This window comes from Pleuronectes platessa, chromosome 16 (genome assembly GCF_947347685.1).
Source record: "Pleuronectes platessa chromosome 16, fPlePla1.1, whole genome shotgun sequence".
Taxonomy (NCBI): domain Eukaryota; kingdom Metazoa; phylum Chordata; class Actinopteri; order Pleuronectiformes; family Pleuronectidae; genus Pleuronectes; species Pleuronectes platessa.
In genome coordinates this window covers 2,878,265-2,899,527 of record NC_070641.1, presented here as the reverse complement: position 1 = coordinate 2,899,527, position 21,263 = coordinate 2,878,265, and the positions used below count along the sequence as shown (strand labels likewise).

The following is a 21,263-nucleotide window of genomic DNA, read 5'->3' as shown; positions in this document are numbered from 1 at the left end:
CATCCCACTTGGGATGGAGCAGCTCTCTTATCTAGGAATATTACTAAGTCTATAACATGACAACCCATAGTTGGGACCAGGAAGCAGAGCTGCAGTGCTAAACACTTCTCTGCGCTCCCTCTGGATCAGTCACAAAACCCCATAGAGATTGTGTCTGTCCACCGTCCGAATAAATTATTGAAATTAAACGATAACAGAGCGAGAACTCCACACAAAAATCTAATACAAATTAAAACAACCTCTGAAACAACACAGGGAACTAAAACTTTTAAATGTGGTCTTTTAAACATTAGATCACTGTCATCAAAAGCTATTTTAGTTAATGAAATAGTCTCCGATTACAACATAGATTTATTATCCCTCACTGAGACGTGGCTGCATCCTGATGAATATGTCAGTCTAAATGAATCTACTCCCCCCAGTCATATAAATTCACAGGTTCCCAGAGAATTTGGACGAGGAGGTGGAGTTGCTGCTATTTTTAACTCCAGCCTATCAATTAATCCTAAACCTAAACTCAGCTACAAATCATTTGAATGTCTGGTTCTTAGTCTTCCACGCCAATCCAGGAAACACCAACAGCCAATCATATTTGCTGTAGTTTACCGTGCTCCCAGGGCTTATACTGAATTTTTAACGAAATTCCCTGAGTTTTTATCAAACTTAGTCCTAAAGACCGATAAAATTATTATTGTTGGTGACTTTAATATACATGTTGACAATAAGAATCAATACTAGACTCAATTGGTTTCAGTCAGTGTGTACACCAACCTACTCATTGTTGTAACCACACACTTGACCTTATATTATCGTACGGTGTCGGAATTGAACATTTAACAGTACTTCCGCGCAATCCGGCTCTATCAGACAATAATTTAATAACCTTCGATTTTTCAATAACTAAATATATGCCACTAATAAAAAACTCATTTTCTAGATGTCTACCTGATAGTGCTGTAGCTAAATTTAAGGAAATAATTCCAATTACATTTAAACCCGTATTATTCGTAGATATGAAGAACAAATTCTTTAAAAACCAGAGCTCCATTGAGATCGACCACCTTGTCGATAGCTCTGCAGACTCATTACGATTAACATTAGATTCAATAGCCCCTCTAAAGAAGAAAAATGTGAAACATAGTAAATTAGCTCCGTGGTATAATTCCCAGACAAATGAGTTAAAACAATTATCAAGAAAACTAGAAAGGAAGTGGCGTTCCAGCAACCATGTTGAAAACCTCATAGACTGGAAGAATAGTGTTAAAGAATATAAAAAGGCTCTCCACAAAGCTACTATTCAAAACTAATAGAAGAGAATAAAAACAACCCCAGGTTTCTCTTCAGCACTGTAGCCAGGTTGACAGAGAGTCCCACCTCCACCGAACCCAGTATTCCTCGATCCTTAAATAGCAATATCTTTATGACCATTTTTAATGATACAATTCTAACTATTAGAAATCAAATCAACCATCTCCTGCCCTCAATTGGCACTAATACCCTCCCAACAACAGAGATCTCAGAAACGGCTGAGAATCCTTCCCATTACTTAGACAGCTTCTTTCTGATCACCTTTGATCAGCTTACCAAAATAATCTCAGGTTCTAAACCAACAACCTGTATCTTAGATCCCATTCCTACAAAATTACTTAAAGAAATTATGCCCCTAATTGATAGTTCGTTACTTAATACAATCAATCTGTCATTATCATCAGGTTATGTACCACAGTCTTTTAAAATAGCAGTAATCAATTCCCTTCTCAAAAAAACCACTCTTGACCCAGAGGTTTTAGCCAATTATAGACCAATATCTAATCTCCCCTTCATGTCTAAAATCTTAGAAAAAGTGGTAGCCAATCAGCTGTGTGAGTTTCTCCAGGAAAATAATATATATGAAACTTTAAGTCGGGGTTTAGAGCCAATCACAGTACAGAGACAGCCTTGGCAAATCACAATAATGACCTTTTAATAGCCTCAGAACAGGGACTTGTGTCTGTCCTCGTTCTGTTAGATCTCAGTGCAGCATTCGACACAATTGACCATCAAATTCTATTACAAAGACTCAAACAGTTAACAGTTATACTTATCTATAAAACCTGAACAAAGTAATCAATTAACTAAACTTCGAGAATGTCTCAAGGACATAAAAACCTGGATGACCTGCAATTTTCTCTTATTAAACTCAGACAAAACAGAGGTTATAATACTTGGCCCCAAACACCTTAGAGATACATTATCTAATGATATAGCTGCGCTAGACGACATTGCCCTTGCTTCCAACAAAACAGTCAGGAACTTGGGAGTGATCTTCGATCCTGATTTATCCTTTAATAGTCACTTAAAACAAATTTCTAGAACCGCCTTTTTCCACTTGCGTAATATCTCAAAAATCAGACATGTCTTTTTGCAAAAAGATGCAGAAAAACTAGTCCATGCCTTTGTTACATCGAGACTGGACTATTGTAATTCATTATTATCAGGCTCCAGCAGTAAGTCGTTAAAGACTCCACAGCTTGTCAAAAATGCCGCAGCACGCGTCCTGACGAGAACAAAGAAAAGAGAACACATTTCTCCAGTATTAGCATCGCTACACTGGCTTCCAGTTAAATCTAGAATAGAATTTAAAATTCTCCTCCTCACTTTCAAGGCCCATAATAATATAGCGCCTTTTTACCTTAAAGAGCTGTTAGTACCTTATAAACCCACTAGAGCACTCCGCTCCCAGAATTTAGGCCTACTTGTCGTCCCCAAAGTCTCTAAAAGTAGAGTAGGAGCCAGAGCTTTTAGCCATCAAGCTCCTCTGCTGTGGAATAAACTACCACTTTCAGTTCGGGAGGCAGACACCATCTGTTCGTTTAAGAGTAGGCTCAAAACCTTCCTTTTTGATAAAGCTTATAGTTATAGCTAATTAGTGCGGCAGAACGTTACTTGTTCTATTTTATGACACATGACACACAGAGCTTCTTTTTCCAGCTTCTCCTTCCTCTTCTCCATCCCTATCCCCCTTCCCCGGAATCCCTTTGCTTTATCACCCGCAGATCCAGGGCCTCTGTGGCCGCACCATGGATTGCGGTTTGTTGATCGCGCACCGGGGGTCGTGGTGGTGGACCCAGTGTGGCGGATTCTGTGTTGTGTGGGCTGATCGTGGTGGTGGTGGCGGACCCTGTGTCGCGTTGGCATCGGGTACGGGCATTGGACTAGGACCGCGGCGGCGGCTTGTGGTGGATGGCAGTGGACGGTGACTGAGGACTGGAGTGGCGTTCTGGTCTGGATGGTGGATCGTGGTCCTGCTGGTTGCTGACCATGGACTGTGATCGCAACGGGACTGCTTGGCATGTCATGTTGGGGTTGTCCTTCGGGATGTTTATCCTCATCAAATGCTGCTAGAGACTTTAATCTTTAATCTTGAAGACTTTAATCTTGATGATGTTTTCCTGCACGTGGCATCTATTGCGCTTCTGTCCGTCCTGGGAGAGGGATCCCTCACATGTGGCTCTCTCTGAGGTTTCTACTTATTTTTACCCTGTTAAAAGGGTTTTATTAGTTTTTCCTTACTCTTGCTGAGGGTTAAGGACAGAGGTTGTCACACCCTGTTAAAGCCCTATGAGACGAATTGTAATTTGTGAATATGGGCTATACAAATAAAATTTTATTCAGTGAGTGTGTCCTGATAATGTTTCCTAGTGGACAGTGGTGGGAAGTAGAGAAGTAGAAATACTTTGTTACTGTACTTAAGTAGATTTTTCACATATCTGTACTTTACTTGAGTATTTATTTTCCTGACGACTTTTTACTTTTACTCGCTACATTAGAACACACATTTCTGTACTTTCTACTTCGTATATTCTCAAACTTGGCTTTGTTACTTGAGCAGCGGAGGTTTGTTCTACGCGTGCCTCTACTGCCTCACTTCTAATGCACTAATATTGCCAAAATCAATCAAATGCAGGTAAATTATGTTTGATAATTGAACATGTTTGAAGAAAAAAAGCCTCCATCATAGCTCTCCATTAGTAGATTTTCATTTTATTTTATACTAAAAGGTTTGTAACAATTCGCCATGTTTAAGACCACAGGGGAAAATTACTAGGGGAGAGCGGGGTATTTCACAAAAATGTGTATTTTGCATGTAAAAGTAAATTTTCTTGCTTGGAACTTAATCTACTATTGTGTCAAAACAAATTAATTCAGGAAGAAAAACTTATATCATACATGTTGATGAATTTCCAACATATAAAACCATGTGATTGATGCTAATTGAAGATTAGCCTGAATTGCTAAAAGATGTTGTTTTATCTAAAATATTGGCTGTGGGGTAAAGTGAGACAAATGCTGTGGGGTAAAGTGAGACATGAAGCACAAGTTAAGTTTAGTCTTAAACATATTTTAGTGTAATTAAATATGTTTATGACATTAACATTTTTTATTTTTAATGTCATAAACATTGTAGAAAAGCCATCATGCCAAGAAACTACACCAGGAAGACAACATGGGGCCAAACACCCCTCGCAGAGATGGAGAGTGCAGCCACTGAGGTCATGCAAGGAAAGAAGTCCTTAAGAAAAGCTGGAAGGGATAAAAATAATGACAAGACAACCCTCAAAAGATTCATAAAGAAAATAGAGAAAGGGGAAGTAAAATCTGTAGCCTGGGGTGCAGTTGCTGAGGCAAAGAGAATATTCCCAGATGAGATGGAGGAGGAGCTTGCCAAACACTTGAAACAACTAGCTGACCAGTTCCATGGCCTTGCTCCAGTTAAGTGCCCTGAACTGGCATTTGAATACACAGAGAAAAACAATGTCCTCGCCAATAGGACAGAGAAACAATGTGCAGGTAAGCTAGGGTGTGCAAGAGATCACATGAATCATAATAATCATAAATGTGCTTAATTGACCAATCCCCATGATTCTGTTACTAGTCCGATATTAGTTTTGGAATGTGTGGTTGTCAATCTAGCTGTCAGGATTTGAACTATTACAACATGTGTTGTTATGGTGGTTCTAAAGGGGCAAAAGTAAGTGGATCACTTTACCCCCTTTATTTCTCTGGTCTGTCTCACTTTACCCCTTAGCCTAGAGGGGAGCAAATGTAAAAAATGTAAAAAAATTCTCACATTACCCCACTCTCCCCTACGCTATTATTTTTAAGGAGCAGGGGTGGACCTGTCCTGCTATTTTTTATAATAAACGAATGATCACTGTTTGGATCGATAACCTCCTCATCGGTCTCACCACACATGAAATAATATATATATAAACGAAATAAACCCAGACAGGTTGCGTACAATAATCTGTATTACACAAAACACCATCACCCCCACATACCACCTGGGCTTGTGCCCGCAAACAAAGGCGGACACGTGAACATAAACACACTATTTACACATATCCCATACATCAATATTCCCCCCCCCCCCAGGTTCATAACATAATCCCCAAGCAACGACCCAAACTAAAAGTATGCAGGTGTGGCGTGGTGAGTTGACGCAAACCATCAGAACAATGTCCACGCTATCCTCACCACCTTCCAAGTGCCCAGAAAATGTTCAGTCTTTGCGGTAATCCATTAAGTGTCTCCCAGGCAATAATCCCGTTTCGTCGAGAAAATCCCATGTTGGTTTTAAGCCATCGCAGTTCCCTCGAACCTCTGGTAGCTCCGCCGGCCCTCACAAACAAAAAAACAACTGTTTACAAAAGAGAAACTATCATATTATGTGTGCCTAGATCTTGTTTCCCTTTGCTGATTTATCATAAGAGGCATTGAGTATCATTCCTGATAATGATGAAAGGTCCATGTTTAGTGATATTTACAGAATTTTTTAGTGCTTACACTGTGGTCTATTAGTGTTCTTCGGTAGACGCAAGAGGCACTTGTTTATTCTTTTGTGTTGATTCTTTGTTGTCCCTAGAAGTTCAGATGCACTAATCCAATACTATTTGCACCTCAGCATCTGAGGGGTAACAGTATCTTATTTACACAGGGGAGCTGTCTAAATAATGGGTAGGATTCTCAGCCGTTTCTGAGATTTCTGATCTTGGTCGGGTATTAGTGCCAATTGAGGGCAGGAGATGGTTGATTTTATTTCGAATAGTTCGAATTTCATTATTAAAAAAGGTCATACAGATATTGCTATTTTGGGATCGAGGATAATACAGGTTTAAATGTAATCGGAATTTATTTCCTTAAATTTAGCTACAGCACTATCAGGTAGCCTCTCCTGGAACCGTCACCTTATCGTGGTGGAGAGGTTTGCGTGTCCCTGTGAACCTGAGGGCTGTGTTGTCTGGAGCCTTGTGCTCCTGGTAGGGTCTCTCATGGCAGAGTGGTCTCAGGTGAGGGGCCAGACTAAGAATGGTTCAAAAAGCCTCAATGAATATCGACGGAAGAGGAGATGTGACCCGGCCCGGAGGAAGCCCGGGGCCCCCGTCTGGAGCTAGGCCCAGACGGAGGGCTCGATGGCGAGCGCCTGGTGGCCGGGTTTGCCACGGAGCCCGGTCGGGCACAGCCCGAAGAAACTACGTGGCTACCCCCCTCTCTTCATCTCATGGGCCCACCACCTGTGGGAAGACCCGTTGGGGTCGGGTGCGCAGCCACATGGGTGGCAGCGAAGGTCAGGGGTCTCGACGGACCAGACCCGGGCGGCAGAAGCTGGCTCTGGGGACGTGGAACGTCACCTCGCTGTGGGGAAAGGAGCCGGAGCTTGTGAGGGAGGTGGAGCGCTACCAGTTAGATCTGGTGGGGCTTACCTCCACGCACAGTCTCGGCTCTGGTACCGTACTCCTGGATAAGGGTTGGACTCTATTCTTCTCCGGAGTTGCCAAGGGCGTGAGGCGCCGGGCGGGTGTGGGGATACTCATAAATCCCCGGCTGAGCGCCGCGGTGTTGGAGTTTACCCCGGTAGACGAGAGGGTCGCCTCCCTGCGCCTAAGGGTTGTAGGGGGGAAAACTCTGACTGTTGTTTGTGCGTATGCACCAAACAGCAGCTCAGAGTACTCGGCCTTCTTGGAGACCCTGAATGGAGTCCTGCATGGGGCTCCAGTAGGGGACTCCGTAGTTCTGCTGGGTGACTTCAACGCCCACGTGGGCAACGATGGAGATACCTGGAGAGGCGTGGTGGGGAGGAACGGCCTCCCTGATCTGAACCCGAGCGGTCGTTTGTTATTGGACTTCTGTGCTAGTCATGGATTATCCATAACAAACACCATGTTCGAACATAAGGGTGCTCATAAGTGTACCTGGTACCAGAGTACCCTAGGCCGAAGATCAATGATCGATTTTGTGATCGTGTCATCTGATCTGAGGCCGCATGTTTTGGACACTCGGGTAAAGAGAGGGGCGGAACTGTCAACCGACCACCATCTGGTTGTGAGTTGGATCAGGGAATGGGGGAAATTTCCGGATAGACCTGGTAAGCCCAAACGAGTAGTGCGGGTGAACTGGGAACGTCTGGAGGAGGCCCCCGTCCTAGGTATCTTCAACTCACACCTCCGGCGGAGTTTTTCTGGCATTCCTGTGGAGGTTGGGGACATTGAGCCGGAGTGGGCAGTGTTCAAAGCCTCCATTGCTGAAGCTGCGGCGGCTAGCTGTGGCCTCAGGGTCTTAGGTTCCTCAAGGGGCGGTAACCCTCGGACACCGTGGTGGACACCGGTGGTCAGGGAAGCCGTCCGATTGAAGAAGGAGGCCTTCCGGGATATGATAGCCTGGAGGACTCCTGACTCGGTTGCAGGGTACCGACAGGCCCGAAGGGCTGCAGCTGCTGCCGTGTCGGAGGCTAAGCAGCGGGTGTGGGAGAAGTTCGGAGAGGTCATGGAGAAGGACTTTCGGTCGGCACCAAAGTGTTTCTGGAAGACTATCCGGCACCTCAGGAGGGGGAAACGGGGAACCATCCAAGCTGTGTACAGCAAGGATGGGACTCTGTTGACCTCAACTGAGGAGGTCGTCGGACGTTGGAAGGAACACTTTGAGGAACTCCTGAATCCGAATAACACGCCCTCTATGTTGGAGGCAGAGCTCGAGGTTGATGGTGTTTCGTCGTCAATTTCCCTGGTGGAGGTCACTGAGGTAGTCAAACATCTCCGCAGTGGCAAAGCCCCAGGGATTGATGAGATCCAGCCAGAAATGCTAAAGGCTCTGGGTGTTGAGGGGCTGTCATGGTTGACACGCCTATTCAACATCGCGTGGGAGTCGGGTACAGTGCCAAAGGAGTGGCAAACCGGGGTGGTGGTTCCCCTGTTCAAAAAGGGGGACCAGAGAGTGTGTACCAATTATCGGGGTATCACACTCCTCAGCCTCCCTGGTAAAGTCTACTCCAAGGTGCTGAAAAGGAGGGTTCGGCCGATCGTCGAACCTCAGATTGAAGAGGAACAATGCGGTTTTCGCCCCGGACGTGGAACTACGGACCAGCTCTTCACTCTCGCAAGGATCCTGGAGGGGGCCTGGGAGTATGCCCATCCGGTCCACTTGTGTTTTGTGGATCTGGAGAAGGCGTATGACCGGGTCCCCCGGGAGAAACTGTGGGAGGTGCTGCGGGAGTATGGGGTAAGGGGGTCTCTCCTCAGGGCCATCCAATCTCTGTACTCCCAAAGCGAGAGCTGTGTTCGGGTCCTCGGCAGCCAGTCAGTTTCGTTCTCAGTGGGTGCTGGTCTCCGCCAGGGCTGCGCCTTGTCACCAATCCTGTTTGTGATATACATGGACAGGATATCGAGGCGTAGTCGTGGTGGGGAGGGGTTGCAGTTCGGTGGTCTGAGGATCTCGTCACTGCTTTTTGCGGATGATGTGGTCCTCATTGGATCATCGGCTTGTGACCTTCAGCACTCACTGGATCGGCTGGCGGCCGAGTGTGAAGCGGCTGGGATGAGGATCAGCACCGCTAAATCTGAGGCCATGACTCTTAGCAGGAAACCGATGGATTGCTTACTCCGGGTAGGAAATGAGTCCTTAGCCCAAGTGAAGGAGTTCAAGTACCTCGGGGTCTTGTTCGCGAGTGAGGGTACTATGGAGCGTGAGATTGGCCGGAGAATCGGAGCAGCGGGGGCGGTATTGCGTTCGCTTTACCGCACCGTTGTAACGAAAAGAGAGCTGAGCCGCAAGGCAAAGCTCTCGATCTACCGGTCGATCTTCGTTCCTATCCTCACCTATGGTCATGAGGGCTGGGTGATGACCGAAAGGACGAGATCGCGGGTACAAGCGGCCGAGATGAGTTTTCTCAGAAGGGTGGCTGGCGTCTCCCTTAGGGATAGGGTGAGAAGCTCAGTCATCCGTGAGGGACTCGGATTAGAGCCGCTGCTCCTTTACTTAGAAAGGAGTCAGCTGAGGTGGTTCGGGCATCTGGTAAGGATGCCCACTGGGCGCCTCCCTTGGGAGGTGTTTCAGGCACGTCCAGTGGGGAGGAGACCTCGGGGAAGACCCAGGACTAGGTGGAGAGATTATATCTCAACACTGGCCTGGGAACGCCTCGGGATCCCCCCGTCAGAGCTGGTCAATGTGGCCCGGGAAAGGGAAGTCTGGGGCCCCCTGCTTGAGCTGCTCCCCCCGCGACCCGACCCCGGATAAGCGGATGACGATGAGATGAGATGAGACTATCAGGTAGACATCTAGAAAATTTGTTTTTTATTAGTGGTATATTTACAGATAATGAAAAATCTAAGGTTATTAAATTATGGTCTGATAGAATTGGATTGCGCGGAAGTATTGTTAAATGTTTATAATATAAGGTCAAGTGTGTGGTTACAACAATGAGTAGGTTGGTGTACACACTGACTGAAACCAATTGAGTCTAGTATTGAACTAAATGCTACGCTACGGCAATCTTTCTTATTGTCAACATGTATATTAAAGTCACCAACAATAATAATTTTATCGGTCTTTAGGAGTAGGTTTGATAAAAACTCAGGGACTTCCGTAAAAAATTCAGCATAAGCCCCCGGAGCACGGTAAACTACAGCAAGTATGATTGGCTGTTGGTGTTTCCTGGATTGGCGTGGAAGACTAAGAACAAGACATTCAAATGAATTGTAGCTGAGTTTGGTTTAGGATTAATTGATAGACTGGAATTAAAAATAGCAGCAACTCCACCTCCTCGGCCGAATCCTCGGGAAACGTGTGAATTTATATGACTGGGGGGAGTAGATTCATTTAGACTGACATATTCATCAGGATGCAGCCACGTCTCAGTGAGGAACAATAAATCAATGTTGTAATCTGAGTATCACTATATCAGTATATTATGGGACATGACTGGGGTTGCAAAATTCCGGGAATATTCAAAATTGGAAACTTTCCATGGGATTAACTGGCATATACGGGAATATATGGGAAAATATTTTACAATTGATAGATAAATGAATAGAAATAGGCTAGATCAGAGGTCTTCAACAGGGGTCCGTGACCCCTAGGGGGTCCGCGGAGGTACTGCAGGGGGGTCGCGAAATGTTTGGTTGATTAGAATTTTTTTAATGTAAAAAAAAAAAGATTTATTTTCTAACCAATTTTTTTTCACAAATTTAAATGTCCAGACTGAGGTCTGGAGTGGCGTCTGGTCTGGATGGTGGATCGTGGTCCTACTGGTGGCCAGGGGTGGACTGGGACAAAAATTCAGCCCTGGCATTGTCTGTCCAGACCAGCCCACTACGTTATCAGCGGACACCACATAGAAGTCCACAAATCTCGTGGCGTCTTCTCTCATGCATACTACTGTTACCACCTATCTCAAAGATGGCAACAAGAAGGGAGGCCACACACAAACCTCTCAAGCCAAAAGTAAATTTATTTAACTCCAAATCAAGATAGCTCTAACTACGTAGTGGGATGTGTAAAATATGTTACGCGTCAGTGGTGTTAACAGTGTTTGGATGTGTGACAATAAGGTGTGATGTATGTTGTAAGGTGCAGAAGCAAAGAAAAACAAAGGCTGAGGGCCCCATGCCCCTGGAAGCAGCCTTTAGATCTGCAGCTGAAGCCCAGCCCAAAAGGGCAGGCCCAGGGTGACGCCCCTGCCAGCTCAACCTGTGTCTGGAAAACAACTCCTCAGGCTCTCACATGTCAAGTGGTCGACCTGAGAAGGACATGGAAACATTATAATGTCTGAAAAATAAAGAAAATGTTTTCCTCTGTCCTGCACCTAGAGTTGAGAACTTTTTGGATGTGTGTTTCTTTTAAAACCTTTTGAAAATTATTATAATTATGAAGTATGAATTTATACATTAAAAAATACATGATAAACTTACCAAATTCTAACAGTGGTCCCAAATGTCCACATATAAAACAGAGGGAGAACGACTCCTCAAATATATCACAACAACCTGTAATGGAGAATAATTTATCATTTAGTGTACATGATCACACCATTAAGGATCAACACATAAGCACAATAAAACTTGTGTGATAATAACAATAATATTAAATATTTCTCACCTTATCAGTGGAACATTTACACACAAATTATACCTATTAAATAGTTATCACCTCAGTAAACAATAAATTAATTGAAAGATTACAATAAATTCAATGGCAAATATTTTAAATTAAACTAATTATTCCCTATAGGTTTACTTGTATTCTGTTTTCAATACAGCTTGATTCTGCATCTCTATTTACAGCTCAGCTATGGCAACAGTAAACAACGTTAGCAGCTCTTAGCTAGCTTAGCTAAATCATCTGAACAATAATAACCCATAATATCACATTTCGGCATATTAAAACAAAATCAAAAACGTTTTCTACTTTGTTTTGGACATGTCTAAAAAATGTAGCCTAGCCAGCCCCAGTCCAACGTTACTTACCATGTCTGCCTCCACTTGCTCATCATTGTCGAGTCCTCCTCGCTCGTCTCCCGGCGCACCTGCTGCTGCTGGGCTGGTGAACCCGGCACCAAACAGGTCCGCCAGTTTGGCACATTTAGCAGCCTCCACCTCCAGAGACTTCAGCTTTTTTCCCCGATGCTTCTCAGCGCCACCCGGGCGTTTTTAACTCTTATTATCCATTTTAAGTTTCTGTCTCAGCAGCAGCCCGTCCCGCGACTCCCCCCCGCCAATGGAATGAGGTCCCGCCCCACCCTGGTTTGTGTTGTGATTGAAAGCACTGTCAGGGCTCTCTGAGCCTGTCAGCCCATGATTGATTGACAATGACAAACAATAGACCAATAATATGTGTCGATGCTGGCAACACACTGCTAGCCCTCTGTAGCCAATTGGCCGGCCCAATTGGAGGGAATTTAGAGAGGAAGAAGAGAAAAAAAAAATGGAAAAAAAAACATAGCGGACCAGACCGGCCCACATTGGGTCAACGGCCCACCGGGACGATGCCCGGTATGCCAGATGGCCAGTCCACCCCTGCTGGTGGCTGACCATGGACTGTGATTGCAGCGGGACTGCTTTGCATGTCATGTTGGGGTTGTCCTTCGGGATGTTTACCCTCATCAATGCTGCTAAAAACTTTAATCTGGATGATGTTTTCCTACACGTGGCATCTATTGCACTTCTGTCCGTCCTGGGAGAGGGATCCCTCACATGTGGCTCTCTCTGAGGTTTCTACGTATTTTTACCCTGTTAAAAGGGTTTTTAGTAGTTTTTCCTTACTCTTGCTGAGGGTTAAGGACAGAGGATGTCACACCCTGTTAAAGCCCTATGAGACGATTTGTAATTTGTGAATATGGGCTTACAAATAAAATGTTATTGATTGATTGATTGATGAACAATCCTCAATCAGCATTCCAGCAACAACCCCCCCCCTACTGCCACTCACTTTTTACTTAACAATAAACAACAACTCTAATCCTAAACTACCAGGACCCATCCAGTGCTTTGTGTTTGATTCGCTGGGGAAGTACGATTTCACATAAATACACATACACAAATATATTGAACATCTTTGTGCGCAGCTGTTCACCTGCCACACACACACTCACACACACACAAAATTCCTTGGATGATTGCTGACCACACAACATAAAACCTCGGCGTGTTTCTGAAGCACCAGTGTTGGTGATGTTATGCAGCAACTGAGGTGAGTTCTGTTTCCACTGTTGGAAACTGATGTATTTAATTTATGAAAAATAATGTCATGTTATTCCTTTTTCATGTTCCTCTGATAGCTGTGAACTGTACTGTACGCTGTCCTGTTTCTGAAGATGTGCTTACACAGGCTAGTTTGTGGTTTTACTGGTGTATTTCCGTTAGTTTAACGTTGAATCTTTCCTCTTCTTTTGAATGATATTGTATATTTCAAGTTCCTGATCACGACCAAGTCTCCTCAGACTCCTCAAACCTCTGATGTAAACTATTGGAAAAAGCTAAAATGACTGAAAGCGCAGATTCTGTTTAAAAATACCATGTTTACATTTTATAACGAGTACACTTAATGTTCATTTTAGTTCATTACTGCAATATTAATTAATAAGGGTGATAAATAAATGAACGTTCTCAACTTTTATTTTACAAAAACAGTTCCTTCAGATGATTTAGTAGTTTAAAGGTGAGACGCTTCATTCATTAACGTGTTTTTTTATGTATTCGTCAGTTTTATATTTTGGCATATTTTGCTTCCATGTTTTCTTTCAGACAAATGTAACATTTAGACATTTAGATATTTGTTTGACACAATTGATCATCTTTATATATGTTTTTACTGAGATTTTTTTTCATTTATTCACAGTCTTATTTATACAGTATATTATTCTTACAACCATGGGGAAATGTAGATATTTAAGAGCTGCTCACTGTATTTTTGTATTAATTGAGTGATAAAAAGAGCTTCACAAAATATCCATTGTCAAGACCTTTGACTCAAAAAAGGCAAATAAGATTTTATAAGAAATAAGAATTTTGAACAAACTTTAAAGAAATATATATAACAGTTAAGTTTCATTGTGAAACCTGTTTGTTAAAAATGAATCTATTTACTTAATATTGAGCCTTGTGTTGAATTTGGATAGATAATTACTTTCCGAAAAAAATGTAAGAGTCTTCATTGTGATACCATTGAAATATCATGTTGCGGATCTGACTCACTGTCATAATGTGATTCTCTAACAGGACATAATAATGATTTAAGTTTGGAATATTGTATTAAATCATTTAATTATGAATGTTTTTAGAATGTACAGCACTTGTTTTTAAATAGAAATACATCCAACTTAAACAGTTAAACTGCCCTTAGTTTAACAAACATGATGTTTTTACTATGATACTGACAGAAATATATTCTGTGACCTTTCCTTGTCAATAACACTCTATTGTAAAAACTATAATGTTTTCTCTGTCATCAGATCTTCAGACGTCAAGAGATGAACTCGTCATCCACCAACGTGACCGTGGTCATCGAGTACAGAGACTCCTTCACCAAAGCTGTGGCCAAGAATGTGATTGTTGTGGTTCTCAGCATCTCCATCAACTACATCAATGCAGGTCTCATTCACACCTTCTGCAAACACCAGGTGTGATAATCCTTTCACGAGTATGAATAGAAAAATCTTTCAATGAATCGTCTGCAACTCTGGTTACACGCACAGTAATATTTTTTCATTTTAAATCATTTACTTGATAAAAACTTATTTATTTGATCCCTTCCAGATCTTCTACACGAATCCTCGCTACATCCTTTTCATTCACCTGGTCGTCAATGACATGATCCAAATGACGCTGACCGTAACCCTGTTCGTTATCAGCTACACCATCTACAAATTCAACGTCTCCATCTGCTGCACCTTCATCCTGATTGCTCTGTTTACCACTGAAAACACCCCTCTGAACCTGGCCTGCATGGCGGTCGAGTGCTACGTCGCCATCAGCCTCCCTCTTCGCCACATGCAGATCTGCACCGTCAGGAGGACTTTGATGCTAATTGGTTTAATCTGGGCGACCAGCATGTTGTCAGTTCTTCCTGATCTTTTCATCACCTTGGCCACAGAGCCACTGGACTTCTTCCACTCCAGAGTGTTCTGCCTCAGGGAAACTGCCTTTCGAAATCCCCACATCCTCAAGAAAAGGGACACCACCTATATTATTTATCTCTTCATAGTTTGGCTCATCATCTTTTACACCTACTTCAGAATAATGTTCACTGCTAAAACAGCTAGCAAAGACGCTAAGAAAGCCAGAAACACAATTCTCCTCCACGGGTTTCAAGTCCTGTTGTGTATGGCCACGTACGTAGAGGCACTGTTAAAACAGGCTCTCCGGCAATGGTTTCCTAAGAATTACACTGACTGCCTCTTTGCTACTTATATCATAGTCCAGATTCTGCCCCGGTCCATCAGTCCAATCATCTACGGCGTACGAGACAAAACTTTCAGGGGGTATCTGAAGAGGTATCTGATTTGCAGAGTGAAGCCACAGTAAGAATCAGGAGGTCGCGGATGATTTCACAACCAAGAATTACAGGCTCGCAGCTCTTCGCCTTCACATCCATCCATATGCATGATATATGTAGTAAAAACCTAATTAATAAAAAGTATTTTATCACATTACACTGCATGAAAAGAAGAGTTTGTGTCGGTACGTGTCGCAGGAAATTTTGGGAGAATTCTCGGTTAACGGCTGTTCACAGGAATCTGCAGGCACAACATAAAACTGTCAGGAATTGAGGCGGGTTTACCAAATTCTGGCAGTTTTACAAGCCTTGGAATGTAAGGAGGTGACCCCCCTGCTCCTAAGCCTAGGGGAGGCTTTCACATGCAAATGACAATGATCTGAGCTTTACAAATGCAAATCAGGATTGTTTCCCTCAGTGCAGATAACACCTTTTTCTAAAAGATACCAACTTAACTTTCAGGCGTGAGTACACCAGGCTTAAAATAAATATAAAACCTGGTAGGGGAGTATTGACATACACCAAACACCAAACACATAACACATACACATATTGACATACACCAAACACATAATACATACTCATATTGATATACCACATATATTCCTTATACCTTTTACTCATAGTCAACACTTTATATCACACATCCCAGCTCCCTGATTCAGTTCGCACAGAGACAGTGAGTAGACCTTGGCCCACAATCTCTCCCAGATAGCACACTAACGCAGCTGCACTGATACAGCAACATTATCACCTCTGGTAACCACGACAACGGAGTGCACGTACGACATCTTCATCACGAGTCATTCCAAGAGGATGAGGCACTGTCCCTTCTAGATGCAGCGGCCTCCATCTAGTTTTGACCAATCCAAGACGAACCCCAGTCATGCCCAATATAACAATATATAATCTATGTGCGCACTCTGTTTAAGCGTCTTTCTTCCTGTGCAGCCTCCTGCGTAGAACTAGAGACCCATGCATGTTCAATTGCTGGACACCGCGTTTTCCTGACCTGTGACCTCTGAATAAACTTGCTTAACTTCAACTTGAGAACGACGACTCCTCTCCTTTGATTTCCACCCGCAACAGGAGAGTGGAGTAATGTGGGACATTTTCTACATTTGCTCCCCTCTAGGCGAGCTTAAATGATATATCAGTAAAATGTACACATTTCCAATTAATTCAGGATGTTTTCTAGCAATGGAAATGATCAGATGTCTTCAGGACAAAGGGCAGTGAAAATATGATTGTTTTAAAAAAAGTGGTCTTGTGTCCCACTTTACCGCAGAGCATTTGTCCCACTTTACCCCGAAGCCACAATTTTTGAAAAACAACATCTTTTAGCAATGCAGGCTAATCTTCAGCTAGCATCATTCACATGGTTTTATATGTTGGAAGTTCACCAACATATACGATATAAGTTTTTCTACCTGATTCAATTTGTTTTGACACCACAGTTGATTAAGTTCAAAGCAAGAACATTTACTTTAACATGCAAAATACAAATTTTTGTGAAAAAACATACTTTCCACAGCACCAGCACCAACTTCTCCTTCATGGCAAGGGGGGAATGGGAGGCGCTTGAAAACATAATAGTCACATGACCACAAATGTGTTCCGTTGCCTAGATACAGGGGGTGTTTCACATCACCCGATGTCCCACATCACCCCGCTCTCCCATATACCATGAGCAAAGGTCAATGCTATGAAAAAAATTATTATATAGTGCACTTTATTTCAACATTTTATTATAGTACTAAACAATGAGGCTCAGTAAATCTGTTTTCCTGGACAGGAGTGACAACTGTTGGGATTTTTAATCTTAGCTTCTCTGGGTGGATGTGAGTGAAGATGTTTATGGAAACAGAACTCTAAACAAATGAAAGAAGGGTGGGGGCAGGAGCCGCTTGGGCCAGATAGAAGGCCTTCATACAAATTATATATTTTTCTTCCTAGTGTTTAATCTTGAAATAAACTGGAAATGTGTGTGCGTCACAACGCTGGTCAGTCTCACACCTTTCTTGCTAAAAGGTCTGATAAGTTCTGGGGAACAGACAGAGGGGTGTTGTTTTGGTTTCGAGGATCTGAATGTTTATACAAACAGAACATACAGCCGATAAGAGCAGGAACACAATATTCCTCACTCCAATGAACAAACAACGCAGACCCAGAATATGTTAGCCGAGTCAAGGCTAGTTTATGAAACACAACATTGAACTAGGGAAGGTAGGGAGAGTTGCCCAGCAACTATCAGAGTAGGAGCATGACTGGGAGTGGCTCCTAGTCACTTCCTGGATTCCAGTGCCAAGAGGCGTGGGACTAGGCCTGTGCACCAACAAGGGAGAACCAAATTGATTTGCGGTGATACCACTTCATTATTTTAACTTATCACATTATACCTGCTGTTATAATTATTACAAACGCCTTCTGTTCGGCGCGATTATTGTGGTCCCCGTGCTAACTGATTTAACCAAGGCTGTGCATGAATGCCCATATCTATGCCTGTTATGCTTTCATTGCTTCTAAATAAATACTTGAATTAGAACAGACCGAGTTTTTTTTCATATTTGGGATAAACGAACACGCCGACAGACACCATATATAAAGTTTGAGCCTGTGTGGTGCTGTTTGTCTCCAGGTTCGAGTACATTACCTGAGGTAAGTACCGCCTGCTGTACACACCCCCTGGCAGCTGATATTTCATCACCGGGGCAGAACTAAGATGGTTTGTTGCAGATGTGTCTTTTCACCTACAGATGCCTGTTTGTTTGTGTTTTTATTCTTGTGGTTTATTTCTTCGTGTTTCTTTTCCTTCCTGCTGACAGATGTTGACACGGGTCGATGTAACTCACATGAATGATAAGAAGAGAATACAGTTTAATGAGTGAACCCGGCTTTATAAAGGTTTGGAAAGTGCTTGGTTATTATTAATCAGAACTTGACTGGTTTACACAGTCTGCTCTTTATTAAAACACCACAACGACAGATGCAACTGCAGTTTGAAACCACTGTATTTTAGGTTTTCCTAAAGTCTATGGTAATCTTGTTCAGCAGAGTTCTCTGCATGCTGCTGCTAAGTCGCACTCTCTGTATATCTACGGACTTCTTTATTGCTTGGCTTTTCTCTATCAGAGCCTCCTCTGCTTCCTCCCACCTGCCTGTGTCTATGTGCGTAGAGAACAATACAGATGACTCTCCCTGTGACTCACAATATATAACTACACTACAAAGGAGTTTTGAAATAACTTCCCCTTTTCCCCTGAGATAATGTTCATGAGGATCTGAAAGGTTCAGAGCCGGATCATTTGGATGAAGTGAATTTCAAAGAGTAAAGACAGGGCCCATCCTACATTTTCACTGGAATTATTGAGCAAAATAATTTCAAACTGTTTACATGTGAATCGACATAGCTGTTATTTTTGTGCATGACGCTGATTTGCATATCGACTGAATATTAGTTTTTGTTTATGCTGCTCTCTCCGGCAGGTGAGACTTTTACAAATTTAAATAAAGGGACAAATACACTGTATTTATAATGTTATTGTATTCATGCATTTAATGTATTTATATACATATGTTAGGGTCATATAATTTGGAATGGAAAATATTTACTTATAAGTAATGAATATTCATCTCTTCTTTTCAGACGTCAAGAGATGAACTCGTCATCCGCAAACGTGACCGTGTTCATCAAGTACATAGTCTCCTTCACCAAAGCTGTGGACAAGAATGTGATTGTTGTGGTCATCAACTACATCACTGCAGGTCTCATTCACACCTACTGCAAACACCAGGTGTGATCATCCTTTCACGTGTATAAATATAAATCATTCAATGAATCATTGGCAGTTCTGGTTACACGCATAGTAAGACATTTTCATTTTAAATCTAAAAGGATCTAGTAATCATCCCTTTTCCCAAAGACACCCCATAGATAGCATTTCATGTGACATTGGACATGTGTGTGCTGCTGTGAAAAGGAAACAGATTGTGTAATCTGCAATAGATGTTTACAATGTTTTGCTTTGGACGAAATTAGATGAGTCATGATAAGAGACGATCCCGAAGTATTGTCTGTGACTTTGTCCTCACTTCCATCCACAAAGCCCCGGAGATTTCCAACTAAAACATGGCTTCTCTGTTTTAGAAAAGTGTGGAGGTCAGATATAAAGGTAAAAACAGGAATCGTGTTATTTCTGTACGCCAGCTAAACTGTACAGCAACATTAATCTGGAAATGGCCTATTCTTCTGGTTTTCTGACTATATTTCATTCTAAGTAGCTCCAATAATAATAAGTCCAATAAAACCTGCTGTACAAGTTTTGGACATTAGTATCGCGGTTTTGTTATTCTTTGTTTTTTCAATAGTAACAAAGTGCTGATACCAATATCGGTTAAGTGTGTTACTAAGACCTCCAGAGTTTGCAAAGGTCTTCAAACCACATCCTCCTTCACATGTTGTTTCCTATCATCTTCGAGATCTTCTACACGAATCCTCGCTACATCCTTTTCATTCACCTGGTCGTCAATGATATGATCCAAATGACGCTGAACATCACCCTGTCAGTTATCAGCTACACCATCTACAAACTCAGCGACTCCGACTGCTGCACATTCATCCTGATGACTCTGCTCACCATTGAAAACCCCCCCTTGAACCTGGCCTGCAGGGCGGTTGAGTGCTCCATCGCCATCAGCCTCCCTCTGCAGATCTGCACCGTCAGGAGGACTTTGATGCTGATAGGTTCAATCTGGGCGACCAGCATGTTGTCAGTTCTTCCTGATCTTTTCATCACCTTGGCCACAGAGCCACTGGACTTCTTCCACTCCAGAGTGTTTAGTCTGCGGCAAACTGCCTTCCCAAGTCTACTCATTACCAAGAAGAGGGATATCACATACACAGTGTTTCTAGTCTTAGTTTGGCTCATTATCTTTTATACTTACTTCCGAATCCTGTTCACTGCAAAAAGAGCAAGCAAAAAGGCCAGAGAGCCAGAAACACAATCCTCCTCCATGGATTTCAACTGCTGCTTTGTATGACCACATATGTAGCCCCTAAGTTATTAAATGTGTTGCTGCAATGGTTCCCTTAGACTTATAGAGACTTCCTCTGAGCTTATTATATTATTGTGTAGGTCCTGCAACGATCCATCAGTCCAATCATCTATGGCATACGAGACATTACTTTCAGGAGGTATCTGAAGAGGTATCTGTTGTGTAAAGTTAGTGCAACCAACTACACACAGGAACTGCAAGTCTGGTCAAAACATGATGAATTCAAACATTTTTGTTACCTCTGCAAAAGAGATCATGTTTTTTGATTGTTTATTTGCATGTTTGAAACTCACACATATTTATATAACTGATCTCTTTGAGTGTGAGTCATTTGCTGTAGCCTGATTGGAACAAAGGGCCTCAGAGGTACGAGCTCTTCTAGCCTAGCTACTGCAAGGAGGTGGAAGGATGTGATATGTGTACGGACTGATCCCATTCAGTTTCTTTAATCAATGACATGTATAACAAATATAAAGTTGTACTATCCTAAATAAAAAAAGGTCTAAGACCAGTAGAATCAATGACAAGACATGACAAGGTGTGCTCGCCATCTTTTTGCTGTTGACCAGGCCCTTTTTATGTTTGACAATTTGGAGGGAGAGGCAAAGGAGGAGATTAAGTCTTGCCCTAGTGCGGAGCGGCGAGTCCCAGTCCAGGTTCTTGCCATCTTAAAGGAGATATATGGTTGTGCTCAGTCGTATGTGACCTTACAGCAGGCTTTCTTTTCTCAACGCCAACTCGAAGGAGAGACGTTGCAGGAGTTTTCCCTAGCTCTCATGGCCTCAATTGCACGGTTTAAGCAGTGTGCACCTGATGGGATTTCTAATTCAGATGTCCTCCTCAGGGATCAGTTTGTGGAGCATGTTCTTTATAGATCCCTTCGCCGGGAACTCAAGCAACTAGTC

General features: G+C 42.9%; 1 protein-coding gene and 2 pseudogenes across 1 annotated transcript; all 3 read left to right on the top strand.

The window, feature by feature from the left end:
• Positions 1-216: 216 nt before the first annotated feature.
• LOC128458064 (uncharacterized) lies at positions 217-3,094 on the top strand (annotated as a pseudogene).
• Positions 3,095-14,278: 11,184 nt separating this feature from the next.
• LOC128458344 (odorant receptor 131-2-like) lies at positions 14,279-15,332 on the top strand. The gene is made up of 2 exons (XM_053443133.1): positions 14,279-14,428; positions 14,565-15,332. The coding sequence occupies exons 1-2, from the start codon at positions 14,279-14,281 to the stop codon at positions 15,330-15,332; spliced, it is 918 nt and encodes a 305-aa protein (XP_053299108.1).
• A 3,627-nt stretch (positions 15,333-18,959) lies between these two features.
• On the top strand, positions 18,960-20,740 carry LOC128458343 (uncharacterized; annotated as a pseudogene).
• Positions 20,741-21,263: the final 523 nt, after the last annotated feature.

Excerpts from the sequence above, each read along its gene's own strand:
- LOC128458344 (XM_053443133.1), top strand. The coding sequence starts at position 14,279 with ATGAACTCGTCATCCACCAACGTGACCGTGGTCATCGAGTACAGAGAC. Across the intron at positions 14,429-14,564 it reads ACACCTTCTGCAAACACCAG|ATCTTCTACACGAATCCTCG; the intron begins GTGTGATAATCC and ends GATCCCTTCCAG.